This window comes from Pseudophryne corroboree, chromosome 3, assembly GCF_028390025.1.
Source record: "Pseudophryne corroboree isolate aPseCor3 chromosome 3, aPseCor3.hap2, whole genome shotgun sequence".
Lineage (NCBI taxonomy): Eukaryota > Metazoa > Chordata > Amphibia > Anura > Myobatrachidae > Pseudophryne > Pseudophryne corroboree.
In genome coordinates this window covers 40,143,902-40,157,710 of record NC_086446.1, presented here as the reverse complement: position 1 = coordinate 40,157,710, position 13,809 = coordinate 40,143,902, and the positions used below count along the sequence as shown (strand labels likewise).

At 47.9% G+C, this 13,809-nt stretch overlaps 1 protein-coding gene across 1 annotated transcript in view; it reads left to right on the top strand.

The window, feature by feature from the left end:
- Window positions 1-13,809, top strand: part of LOC135057128 (uncharacterized) — a 116,107-nt gene that overhangs the window by 88,113 nt on the left and 14,185 nt on the right. The window contains exon 14 of the mRNA XM_063963024.1: window positions 13,667-13,784. Within this exon, the coding sequence (XP_063819094.1) occupies window positions 13,667-13,784 (118 nt within the window). The remainder of the gene's footprint in view (window positions 1-13,666; window positions 13,785-13,809) is intronic.

The following is a 13,809-nucleotide window of genomic DNA, read 5'->3' as shown; positions in this document are numbered from 1 at the left end:
CTACCTCTCATACCCAAAGTACTGAGAATAATAAGAAAGCGAGGAGTGAGAACTATTCTCGTGGCTCCGGATTGGCCAAGAAGAGCTTGGTACCCGGAGCTTCAAGAGATGCTTGCAGAGGACCCTTGGCCTCTGCCGCTCAGACAAGACCTGCTGCAGCAGGGACCCTGTCTGTTCCAAGACTTACCGCGGCTGCGTTTGACGGCATGGCGGTTGAACGCCGGATCCTAAAGGAAAAAGGCATTCCGGAGGAAGTCATCCCTACCCTGATCAAAGCCAGGAAGGATGTCACCGCAAAACATTATCACCGCATTTGGCGAAAATATGTTGCTTGGTGTGAGGCCAAGAAGGCCCCAACGGAGGAATTTCAACTGGGTCGATTCCTGCATTTCCTGTAAGCAGGTGTGACGTTGGGCCTCAAATTGGGGTCCATTAAGGTCCAGATCTCGGGCCTGTCAATTTTCTTCCAGAAATAACTGGCTTCACTGCCTGAAGTTCAGACTTTTGTCAAGGGAGTTCTGCATATTCAGCCTCCTTTTGTGCCCCCAGTGGCACCTTGGGATCTCAATGTGGTTTTGAAGTTCCTGAAATCACATTGGTTTGAGCCACTTAAGACTGGATTTAAAATATCTCACGTGGAAAGTGGTTATGTTGTTGGCTCTGGCTTCGGCCAGACGTGTGTCAGAATTGGCGGCTTTGTCCTGTAAAAGCCCCTATCTGATTTTCCATATGGATAGGGCAGAGTTGAGGACTCGTCCTCAGTTTCTCCCGAAGGTGGTATCAGCTTTTCACTTGAACCAACCTATTGTGGTGCCTGCGGCTACTAGGGACTTGGAGGATTCCAAGTTTCTGGACGTAGTCAGGGCCCTGAAAATTTATGTTTGCAGGACGGCTGGAGTCAGGAAAACTGACTCGCTGTTTATTCTATATGCACCCAACAAGCTGGGTGCACCTGCTTCTAAGCAGACTATCGCGCGCTGGATTTGTAGCACTATTCAGCTGGCGCATTCTGCGGTGGGACTACCACAGCCTAAATCTGTAAAAGCCCATTCCACAAGGAAGGTGGGCTCATCTTGGGCGGCTGCCCGAGGGGTCTCGGCTTTACAACTTTGCCGAGGTGCTACTTGGTCAGGGGCAAACACGTTTGCAAAATTTTATAAATTTGATACCCTGGCTGAGGAGGACCTGGAGTTCTCTCATTCGGTGCTGCAGAGTCATCCGCACTCTCCCACCCGTTTGGGAGCTTTGGTATAATCCCCATGGTCCTTATGGAGTCCCCAGCATCCACTAGGACGTCAGAGAAAATAAGAATTTACTCACCGGTAATTCTATTTCTCGTAGTCCGTAGTGGATGCTGGGCGCCCATCCCAAGTGCGGATTGTCTGCAATACTTGTAAATAGTTATTGTTACACAAATCGGGTTGTTATTGCGAGCCATCTGTTCAGAGGCTCCAGTGTTATCATACTGTTAACCGGGGTTCCTATTACGAGTTGTATGGTGTGATTGGTGTGGCTGGTATGAGTCTTACCCGGTATTCAAAATCCTTCCTTATTGTGTCAGCTCTTCCGGGCACAGTGTCCTAACTGAGGCTTGGAGGAGGGTCATAGGGGGAGGAGCCAGTGCACACCAGGTAGTCCTAAATCTTTCTTTAGAGTGCCCAGTCTCCTGCGGAGCCCGTCTATTCCCCATGGTCCTTACGGAGTCCCCAGCATCCTCTACGGACTACGAGAAATAGAATTACCGATGAGTAAATTCTTATTTTTTCCCCCTTCTGAAGAGTTAAATGAAGTGTGTGATGAAGCGTGGGCTTCCCCCGATAAGAAACTGGTTATTTCCAAAAAGTTACTAAGGGCGTACCCTTTCCCGCCAGAGGACAGGATACGTTGGGAGACATCCCCTAGGGTGGATAAAGCGCTCACACGCTTGTCAAAGAAGGTGGCACTACCGTCTCCGGATACGGCCGTCCTAAAGGAGCCTGCTGATAGAAAGCAGGAGGCTATCCTGAAGTCAGTATATACACACTTAGGTATTATACTGAGACCGGCTATTGCTTCAGCATGGATGTGCAGTGCTGCAGCTGCGTGGTCAGATTCCCTGTCTGATAACATTGATACCCTTGACAGGGACACTATATTGCTAACTGTAGAGCATATTAAAGACGTAGTCTTATACATGAGAGATGCACAGAGGGATATTTGCCAACTGGCATCTAGAATAAATGCAATGTCCATTTCTGCCAGGAGAGTATTATGAACTCGGCAGTGGACAGGTGATGCAGATTCTAAAAGGCACATGGAGGTTTTGCCTTACAAGGGTGAGGAATTGTTTGGGGATGGTCTCTCGGACCTCGTTTCCACAGCGACGGCTGGGAAGTCGACATTTTTACCCCATGTTCCCTCACAGCTAATGAAAGCACCGTATTATCAGGTACAGTCCTTTCGGCCCCAGAAAGGCTAGCGGGTTAATGGCGCATCCTTTCTGCCCAGAGGTAGAGGGAAAAAGCTGCACCAAACAGCCAGTTCCCAGGAACAAAAGTCCTCTCCCGCTTCCTCTAAGTCCAACGCATGACGCTGGGGCTCCACAGGTGGAGCCAGGGGCGGTGGGGGCCCGTCTCCGGAACCTCAGCGACCAGTGGGTTCGCTCACGGGTCGATCCCTGGATTCTACAAGTGGTATCTCAGGGGTACAAGCTGGAATTCGAGACGTCTCCCCCTCGCTGTTTCCTCAAATCAGCCTTGCCAACTACTCCCCCAGACAGGGAGGCGGTGCTGGAGGCGATTCACAAGCTGTACTCCCAGCAGGTGATAACCAAGGTACCCCTCCTTCAACAAGGACGGGGTTACTATTCCACAATGTTTGTGGTACCGAAACCGGGCGGTTCGGTGAGACCCATTTGAAATTTGAAATCCTTGAACACTTATATAAATAGGTTCAAGTTCAAAATGGAATCGCTCAGGGCGGTTATTGCAAGCCTGGACGAAGGGGATTACATGGTATCACTGGACATCAAGGATGCTTACCTGCATGTCCCCATTTACCCTACTCACTAGGAGTACCTCAGATTTGTGGTACAGGACAGTCATTACCAATTCCAGACGTTGCCTTTTGGTCTGTCCACGGCACCGAGGGTATTTACCAAGGTAATTGCCGAAATGATGATACTCCTTCGAATAAAGGGAGTTATAATTATCCCGTACTTGGACGATCTCCTTATAAAGGCGAGGTCCAGGGAACAGTTGTTGATCGGAGTAGCACTAGCTCGGGAAGTGCTACAACAGCACGGCTAGATCCTAAACTGTTCCTGGGGATGATTCTGGACACAGAACAGAAAAAAGTGTTTCTCCCGGAGGAGAAGGCCAAGGAGTTGTCATCTCTAGTCAGAGACCTCCTAAAACCAAAACAAGTGTCGGTGCACCACTGCACGTGAGTCCTGGGAAAGATGGTGGTTTTTTTACGAAGCAATTCCATTCGGAAGGTTCCATGCAAGGATCTTTCAGTGGGATCTGTTGGACAAGTGGTCCGGATCGCATCTTCAGATGCATCGGCTGATAACCCTGTCTCCAAGGGCCAGGGTGTCGCTGCTGTGGTGGCTGCAGAGTGCTCATCTTCTAGAGGGCCGAAGATTCGGCATACAGGACTGGGTCCTGGTGACCACGGATGCCAGCCTTCGAGGTTGGGGGGCAGTCACACAGGGAAGAAACTTCCAAGGACAATGGTCGAGTCAGGAGACTTCCCTACACATAAATATTCTGGAACTAAGGGCCATTTACAATGCCCTAAGTCAGGCAAGACCCCTGCTTCAACACTAGCCGGTGCTGATTCAGTCAGACAACATCACGGCGGTCGCCCATGTAAACCGACAAGGCTGCACAAGAAGCAGGATGGCGATGGCAGAAGCCACAGGTATTCTCCAATGGGCAGAAAATCATGTGCCAGTGGACAACTGGGAAGCAGACTTTCTCAGCAGACACGACCTCCACCCGGGAGAGTGGGGACTTCATCCAGAAGTCTTCCAAATGATTGTACACCATTGGGAAAGGCCACAGGTGGACATGATGGCGTCCTGCCTCAACAAAAAGCTAAAAAGATATTGCGCCAGGTCAAGAGACCCTCAGGCGATAGCTGTGGACGCTCTGGTAACACCGTGGGTGTACCAGTCGGTTTATGTGTTCCTTCCTCTGCTTCTCATACCCAAGGTACTGAGAATAATAAGGAGGAGAGGAGTAAGAACTATACTCGTGGTTCCGGATTGGCCAAGAAGAGCTTGGTACCCAGAACTTCAAGAAGTGATCTCAGAGGACCCATGGCCTCTGCCGCTCAGACAGGACCTGCTGCAGCAGGGGCTCTGTCTGTTCCAAGACTTACCGCAGCTGCGTTTGACAGCATGGTGGTTGAACACCGGATCCTAAAAGAAAAGGGCATTCCGGAGGAAGTCATTCCTACGCTGATTTAAGCTAGGAAAGAGGTGACCGCAAAACATTATCACCGCATATGGCGGAAATATGTTGCTTGGTGTGAGGCCAGGAAGGCCCCAACGGAAGAATTTCAACTGGGTCGATTTCTGCACTTCCTACAGTCAGGAGTGACTATGGGCCTAAAATTGGGTTCCATTAAGGTCCAGATTTCGGCTCTGTCCATTTTCTTCCAAAAAGAACTGGCTTCACTGCCTGAAGTTCAGAATTTTGTTAAAGGAGTTCTGCATATTCAGCCCCCTTTTGTGCCTCCAGTGGCACCGTGGGATCTCAACGTGGTGTTGGATTTCCTAAATTCGCATTGGTTTGAGCCACTTTAAGACCGTGGAGCTAAAATATCTCACGTGGAAGGTGGTCATGCTGTTGGCCTTGGCGTCGGCCAGGCGTGTATCAGAATTGGCGGCTTTGTCATGTAAAAGTCCTTATCTAATTTTTCATATGGATAGGGCGGAATTGAGGACTCGTTCCCAATTCCTTCCTAAGGTGGTATCAGCTTTTCATGTGAACCAACCTATTGTGGTGCCTGCGGCTACTCGGGACTTGGAGGATTCCAAGTTACTGGACGTAGTCAGGGCCCTGAAAATATATGTTTCCAGGACGGCTGGAGTCGGGAAAACTGACTCGCTATTTATCCTGTATGCACCCAACAAGCTGGGTGCTCCTGCTTCTAAGCAGACTATTGCTCGCTGGATCTGTAGTACGATTCAACTTGCACATTCTGCGGCTGGACTGCCGCATCCTAAATCTGTAAAAGCCCATTCCACGAGGAAAGTGGTCTCTTCTTGGGCGGCTGCCCGAGGGGTCTCGGCTTTACAACTTTGTCGAGCTGCTACTTGGTCGGGTTCAAACACATTTGCAAAATTCTACAAGTTTGATACCATGGCTGAGGAGGACCTTGAGTTTGCTCATTCGGTGCTGCAGAGTCATCCGCACTCTCCCGCCCGTTTGGGAGCTTTGGTATAATCCCCATGGTCCTTACGGAGTTCCCAGCATCCACTAGGACGTCAGAGAAAATAAGAATTTACTCACCGGTAATTCTATTTCTCGTAGTCCGTAGTGGATGCTGGGCGCCCATCTCAAGTGCGGATTGTCTGCAAAACTTGTATATAGTTATTGCTTAACTAAAGGGTTATTGTTATGAGCCATCTGTTCGTGAGGCTCAGTTGTTATTCATACTGTTAACTGGATATAGTATCACGAGTTGTACGGTGTGATTGGTGTGGCTGGTATGAGTCTTACCCGGGATTCTAAATCCTTTCCTTATTGTGTCAGCTCTTCCGGGCACAGTTTCCCTGAGGTCTGGAGGAGGGGCATAGAGGGAGGAGCCAGTGCACACCAGGTAGTCCTAATTCTTTCTTAGAGTGCCCAGTCTCCTTCGGAGCCCTCTATTCCCCATGGTCCTTACGGAGTTCCCAGCATCCATTACGGACTACAAGAAATAGAATTACCGGTGAGTAAATTCTTATTTTTTCCTCTTCCGTCTGAGACGCTTGTTGCAATACAGTTCATTCAGAGTCGCGGTGCAGCTGTGTTCGCTGGTACGTCTGATTCTCTCAGCCGTCTGTAAGAAACGTGCTGGAATATGGAGTGGGGTTAAGTCTACCTGTCTCCCACTCTCCTCAGGCAGGTGATACAGTGCTGAGTTCCTACCTACCCGTGGCGATATTGAGTAGTGTAATAAGTGTCTGAATACGGTAGCTGGTTTAAGGTAATGCAGTAATGTTTTTTCCTACCTACAGTGCATCCGGAAAGTATTCACAGTGCTTGACTGTTTCCACATTTTGTTTTGTTACAGCGTTATTCCAAAATGTAATAGATTAATTTTTTTCCTCCAAATTCTACACACAATACCCCATAATGACAACATGAAAACTGTGAATTTGAGAGTTTTGCTAATTTATTACAAATAAAAAACTAAGAAATCACATGGGTCGCGGCGCTGGCGTGGATCCCACTAGACCACCGGGGCATATTGAGTACAGGTCAGGTGTACTAACACCCCATTTAATAAGGCTCCCAGTACTTTGGGTGGAAGTTCAGCTTACGGGAGCCAGTGCTTGACCTGTAGCTCCTCCCCCGGCCCAGGGCACCATTTACTGCAGATTTCCCACTCTGGAGCTTCCTCACACTCTCCCTCACTCCCTGACTGAGACGCTGGGCGCCATCTTATAAGCATACCTGCGGCTGGTCTCCAGGACTGCAGGGCAAGGTCTCCCTTGTAAAGCCGCCTGTATACAGCACTGTGTCTTTACAAACACTTGAGTATTCTACATGTCATTATACAGACAGTGTTTGATGATATATACCTCCGGTCTAGGACCGCGCTGTGTTATATATATACATACTAGTCCAGTGCAGCTTTATTGTTGTAATAATTTCTGCATTGCCTGTGACTGTGTGTGCCTGTATCTGCTCTGAGGTTTCACTCTTCATGTTTCCCAGATATAACTGTCACTATATTCTGTACCCTACGAGGCTAGGTGCATCAGGGTCCGCTAATATAGTGCGTCACAGTATTTATCCAAGGATTGGAAATCAGATAGACACGGAGATACACTGTCGACACAATTTTCAGAATCAGAGGATACTTCAGGTGATGAGCCTGAATCCTCCCATTCTGAATCTGCATCTAGAGAGGAGGAGCACTCTTCTTCAGTGGTTATACCTGAATTTAATGCAGCGGTAAAGTAAATTCTGTCAATTGAGGAGGCAGCAGAGCCTTTAATAAAATCCACGACTCCTGTGTTTAAACGTCCAAAAACAGTAAAAGCAGAATTTCCTAACTCAGATCAGCTGAAAGAAATTATGCAAGAGGCATGGGTTACACCCGGTAAGAAGTTTAAGATTCCCAAAGAATGGGGTTATTTTTATCCTTTTCCTACTGTAGACTGGTTAAAAAGGGAGGTTCCTCCCAAGGTAGATGCACACGTAGTGCGACTTTTGTATAAATCTACATTACCCCTGCCTTCAACATCATTAAATGTTGTGACTGACGGAAAGATTGATGGTTTTCTTAAGACTGTGGTTTCCTTAGCACGGTCAGTGACTAGCCCAGTTATGGCTACAGCCTGGGTGGCTAAAGCAGTGTCAGGCTGTGGAGATGCGTTGGAAGAAGATCTTTCATCAGCTACAAGAGAACATTTACCCCATAGTGCATGTATAAAAGCAGGCAGCTGCTTTTATTGAAGAAGCTGCCCTAGATATTGTTACAGTAGCTTCTCAGGCTGTGCCTTCTTGGTAGCAGCTCCCAGAGCTATCTGGCTACGTGCATGGAAGGCTGATTTGGAATCCAAGAAGGTCCTGGAATCTCTGCCTTTTGTTGGAGATATTCTGTTTGGCACAGAATTAAATAATATTCTTGTGTCTGAGACAGACTCCAAAAAGGTGAATTTTCCTTCTTCATATAAGCCAGATTTCTGGCTTTCGGGCTCATGGGTAAAGCAAAAGGAAAGGTTTACAGCAAGCAGCCTCAATCAGATAAAACTGCTAAGATTAAGACCAAGCAGCCTTAGTCAACCAGACGCGCGGCTTCTAAACCAGAAAGCAAGCCATCGGTCTGATGGTGCGGGCCTCCACCTGGGGGAACCCAGGGTGGGAGGCCGAATTCTTTTTGCACAGGTATGGCAGCAGTCCACCGCAGATATCTGGGTGCAAGAAGCGGTGTCTCACTGTTATGCTTTTTCCTTCAGGAAAAACCTCCATCAAAGATTCTTTTGTACCAGCCCGTCTCCGGTGGAATCGAAGGCCAGGGCTTTAGAGGACGCATTTCGTAATTTGCTGCAGTCAGGAGTAATAGTGCAGGTTCCTACAGCACAGAGAGGACGAGGTTTCTATTCCAACCTGTTTTTAGTTCAGAAACCGAATGGATCTTACCGACTCATTCTCGATCTTAAGACTCTGAACAAATATATCTGGATGCCTCGATTCTGTATGGACACCTTGCGGTCCATTATTCTAGCTTTTGAGCCGGGGGACTTTATGGTGTCCCTGGGTATACAGGATGCTTATCTCCATGTACCGATAGCAGCTTCTCATCAGTGTTATCTCAGGTTTTCTATCCTCCAACAGCATTTCCAGTTCCAGGCTCTACCTTTTGGACTGGACAAGGGTATATACCAAGATCATGGTGGTAATGGCAGCTCATCTCCGTCGTCAGAGAGTAAGGAATTTCCCATATCTCCACGACTTGCTTATCCTGGCTCAGTCCCAGGAAACTTTGCATTGCCATCTCCAGCCTATGTACAGGATCACGACTGGTTAATAAATTGGGCAAAGTCCTCGATACTAAGAGCTCCAGGGTGGCCCAGGAGAAATTGGTACACAGATCTGCAGAGGATGTCTGTAGATGCACCGTTTCCTCTGCCTCAACGTCCAGATTTGCTATTTCAGGGTCCCTGTCTCTACAAACATCTGTCTTGACTGTCTCTGACGGCATGGCTCTTGAAATATCCATCTTAAAGGCAAAAGGTTTTTCCCATGAGGTAATCCAAACAATGCAAGGAAACCATCCTCTGCTCGCATCTTTTGCCGAATATGGCATGCTTATTTTCTGTGGTGTGCTGCCATAAGTTTAGATCTTAGGTCTTTTAGAGTTTCTAGATTTCTAGGTTTACTTCAAGCAGGAATGGACAAGGGTCTCCGTATAGCTTCCTTGAAGGTACAAGTGTCAGCATTATCTGTATGATTTCAAAAGAAAATTGCTAACCTAGAGGATGTTCACATTTTTTTCCAGGTATTGCTTCACATTCAACCTCCTTTTGTTCCCCCCTACAGCTCCCTGGGATCTAGAATGAGTTCTAAAGGCACTTCAAGTTGCTCCTTTTGAACCACTGATTCGAGTGGATCTCAAATGGTTGACAGCTAAAGTTCTTTTCTCTTACGTCCTAGAGGATGCTGGGATCCATTTTAGTACCATGGGGTATAGACAGGTCCACTAGGCGCCATGGGCACTTTAAAGGTTTGATAGTGTGGGCTGGCTCCTCCCTCTATGCCCCGCCTACCAGACCCAGTTTAGAAAAGGTGCCCAGAGGAGCCGGTCACAGCTAGGAGAGCTCTTAGGAGTTTTTCTAGTTTTTATTGTTTTCTGAGTTGTTAGGTCACAGGCAGGCTCCTGGCAACAGCCTCCCTGCTTTGTGGGACTTAAGGGGGGAGTAGGAAACAACTCTAGAAGTTAATGGTTCTCTATCTCCACTGAGGGTGAAGATCGCAAGCCCCCGAGGTGACTGATCACTCCCGCAGCACGGCCGCCACTCCTTAACAGAGGCACAAGAAAGAAGAGGTGGTGAGTATGACGCCGGCGACTTGGTTAGAGGGAAGCCGGCGGGTATGGCGGCACAAGTGTGGGAGCGCAACCCTCGCAGGCTGCGGTCCGGCTGGCTCAGAACACACTGTGTTGGCGCGTGAGGGGCGTCCTGGGCCGGTGCTTGTACCCTAACACTGGTCACGCCAGCCTGGGTATCGGTTCATCAGTGCATTCGCTTTCTGGGGAAGATGGTAGCTTCTTACAAGGCTCTACAGTACGGAAGATTCCACACACGGTACTTCCAACTGGATTTTCTGGACATATGCACCAGCAGAAATGCCTGTCGCCGAAAGCTAGGATTTCGCACATATGGTGGCGGCAAGCTTCTCACCTTCTCAAGGGCCACAGGTTCGGGATTCAGAATTGGATTCTTCTAGTCATAGATGCAACGCTTGGGGAGCAGTCACCCAAGGTGTAAACTTTCAAGGAAAGTGGTCAAGTCTGGAATCCATCCTTCCGATAAACATTCTGAAACTGAGGGCAGTATACAACGGTCTTCTACAAGCGGCACATCTTCTGCAGGTCGGGCCATTCAGGTTCAGTTAACGGCAGTGTCCTACATAAACCGTCAAGGCGGAACGAAGAGCAGAGCGGCAATGTCAGGTGACAAGAATCCTCCTCTGGGCAGAAAAGCACATGCTGGCGCTGTCAGCCATCTTCATTCTGGGAGTGGACAACTGGGAAGTGGACTTCATCAGCAGACAATATCTCCATCCAGGAGAATGGGGCCTCGTGTTCGCAAAGGTAACAAGTCGGTGGGGAGTAACTCAGATAGACATGATGGCCTCCCGCCTCAACAAAAAGCTTTGGATGTACTGTTCCAGGTCGAGAGACCCACAAGCAGTGGCGGTGGACGCCTTGGTAACTCCGTGGGTGTTCCAGTCAGTGTATGTGTTCCCTCCACTTCCACTTATTCCAAATGTTCTCAAACTAATAAAGAGAAGAAGAGTTTAGGCAATCCTCATTGCTCTGAACTGGCCAAGACGGGCTTGGTATGCGGATCTTCTGGAATTACTGCTGGAGGATCCGAGGCCTCTTCCTCTTCGCGAGGACCTTCTCCTACAGGGGCCGTTCGCCTATTAAGACTTACCATGGCTACATTTGACTGCATGGAGGTTGAATGTCTGATTTTAGCTCAGAAGGGTATTCCGAAGAGGGTCATCCCTACCCTGATCCAGGCTAGGAAGGGAGTAACGTCTAAACCTTATCATTGGATTTGGAAGAAGTATATGTCTTGGTGTGAATCCAAGAAGTTTCCTACGGTGGAGTTTCAACTGGGATGGTTTCACCTCTTTCTGCAAGCGGGTGTGGATGTGGGCCTACGCTTGGGCTCCATTAAGGTCCAGATTTCGGCCTTATCCATTTTCTTCCAGAATCAATTAGCTGCTCTCCCTGAGGTTCAGACTTTCTTGAAAGTGGGTCTGCACATCCAGCCACCATTTGTGCCTCCTACGGCACCTTGAGATCTTAATATGGTGCTGCAGTTCCTACAATCGGATTGGTTTTAGCCATTGCAGAAGGGGGAAGTCAAGTTTCTTACTTGGAAGGTGGTCACACTGTTGGCTCTAGCATCTGCTAGACGTGTGTCGGAATTGGGGGCTTTTTCCTGCAAGAGCCCCTACTTGATTTTTCATTAAGATAGAGCTGAGCTCAGAACGCGTCAGCAGTTTCTTCCTAAAATTGTGTATTATACTCCAGTTATATAAATCACTAGTGAGGCCACACCTTGAATACTGTGTACACTTCTGGGCACCGTACTACAAAAAGGATATCCTGGAGCTTGAAAAGGTACAGTGGAGGGCGACCAAACTAATTAAGGGCATGGAGACGATGGAATACAAGGAAAGGCTTGAAAGACTAGGCATGTTTACATTGGAAAAGCGGAGACTAAGAGGGGATATGATCAACATCTACAAATATATAAGGGGACAATACACAGAGCTTGCGCGGGACCTGTTTTTGGTTAGATCAACACAGAGGACTCGTGGACACTCGCTCAGGTTAGAGGAGAGGAGATTCCGCACAATACGGCGTAAAGGCTTTTTCACGGTAAGGACAATACGTGTTTGGAATTCCCTGCCCGAGGGAGTTGTAATGGCGGAATCTGTCAACACCTTTAAGAATGGGTTAGATAAATTCCTGTTGGATAAGGATATCCAGGGGTATGGTGCATAGTCATGCATTATAGTTACTATAAATAGGGATAAAATGCAACGGCTGACAGCAGCATCAGTCAGAAATTTTAGTCAAATCATCATGCATAGGACACCACAAATAGGTTGAACTCGATGGACAATTGTCTTTTTTCAACCTCAGATACTATGTTACTATGTTAACTTTTCATATCAACCAACCTATTGTGGTGCCATTGACTACTGACTCCTCAATTTCCTCCAAGTCCTTGGATGTTGTGAGGGCTTTGAAGATTTATGTGAAGAGGACTTCTCGCCACAGGAAATCGGACTCTCTCTTTGTCCTTTATGATCCCAACAAGGTTAGGTGTGCTGCTTCTAAGCAGACGATTTCTCGTTGGATCAGGTTCACTATCCAGCATGCTAATTCTACGGCAGGCTTGCCGTGTCCAGTATCTGTTAAGGCCCACTCTACTCGTAAGGTGGATTCATCCTGGGCGGCTGCCCGGGGTGTCTCGCCTTACAGCTTTTTGGTCATGGTCGAACACGTTTGCTAAGTTCCTCAAGTTCGATACTTTGGCCTCTGAGGACCTCATGTTTGGTCAGTCTGATCTGCAGGAGTCTCAGCACTCTCCCTCCCATACTTGGAGCTTTGGTACATCCCCTTGGTACTAAAATGGACCCCAGCATTCTCTAGGATGTAAGAGAAAATTGTATTTTAATTAGCTACCGGTAAATCCTTTTCTCGTAGTCCGTAGAGGATGCTGGGCGCCCACCCAGTGCTTCGAAAACGCACAGCAGCGATCAGATCTGGATTAGGCCCAATGTGTCTGGCCACTTTACCCGTAAGGTAGGACCTTCTTGGTCAGCCTACCATGGCGCCTCAGCTGATCAAATTTGTAAGGCAGCCACATGGTCATCCATTAACACATTTATTAGACATTATGCCTTTGACACATTTGCCTCTCAGGATGCTGCATTTGGGCGAAGGATTCTCCTTTGCAATCAGGAGCATCCCCTTCACTAGTATCTACTTTGGGACGTACCAAGATAGATCCTGTGGATCACTGTGGACCCTGATAGAGAAAGCAGAGGTTATTGTAGACTTACCTAGATAACCCTCTTTCTCTGAAGTCCACAGTGTTCACAGGGATCCCACCCTGAGGCACCTGATTTGAGAATTTGTACACTTACTAACCCCTTCCTGTCCTTTGGTATTGAAGTGTGTGTATGTTCTTCTCACCTGAATAGGTCTTCCTCTTGAACTGCTCCTGCCTTGAGCTTTGGAACTAACTGAATTGCCTGAGCCGGGAGGCGGGGATATAGGGGGCTGGCCCATAGCATCCTGAGAGTCTGAAAAGCTTAACCGTTTGGTGCCCGTTCTGCTGTCGCTACTATATATCCCAAGGTAGATCCTGTGGACTTCAGAGAAATAGCGTTTTCTAGGTAAGTCTACCATAGCCGCTGCTTTTGTTATTTATGGGCTGTTTTGTGAGGATTTCTATTATTTTAATATTTTTTTAATAAAAGCTTGTGTTTTATATATGAGATGAGACCGGCACCCATTCAGCTGCAGATTTCTGCTCTTTGTGTATACACTGTGGTAGTAGGTAGCATCTCCTTAAATTCACATTGACTAACATAACACTAAGAGAATGTCAGGATAATCTGTGAGGATGTTCATTTTCTATAGTGTGTATCATTGTGTGTGTCAGGTGCCTATAAGGTGTCAGGATGTCACTGTCTATCTCTCCATGCAGGAGCGGGAGTATATAGAAGAACACAGGGGTCTGTACAAGGACGTGATGATGGAGAATCACCGGCCCCTCACATCACTGGGTAAGAGGAGACTGTCATGTATTGTACAGAGGAGAACAGGTATGGGGGCCCCCTATATACACAC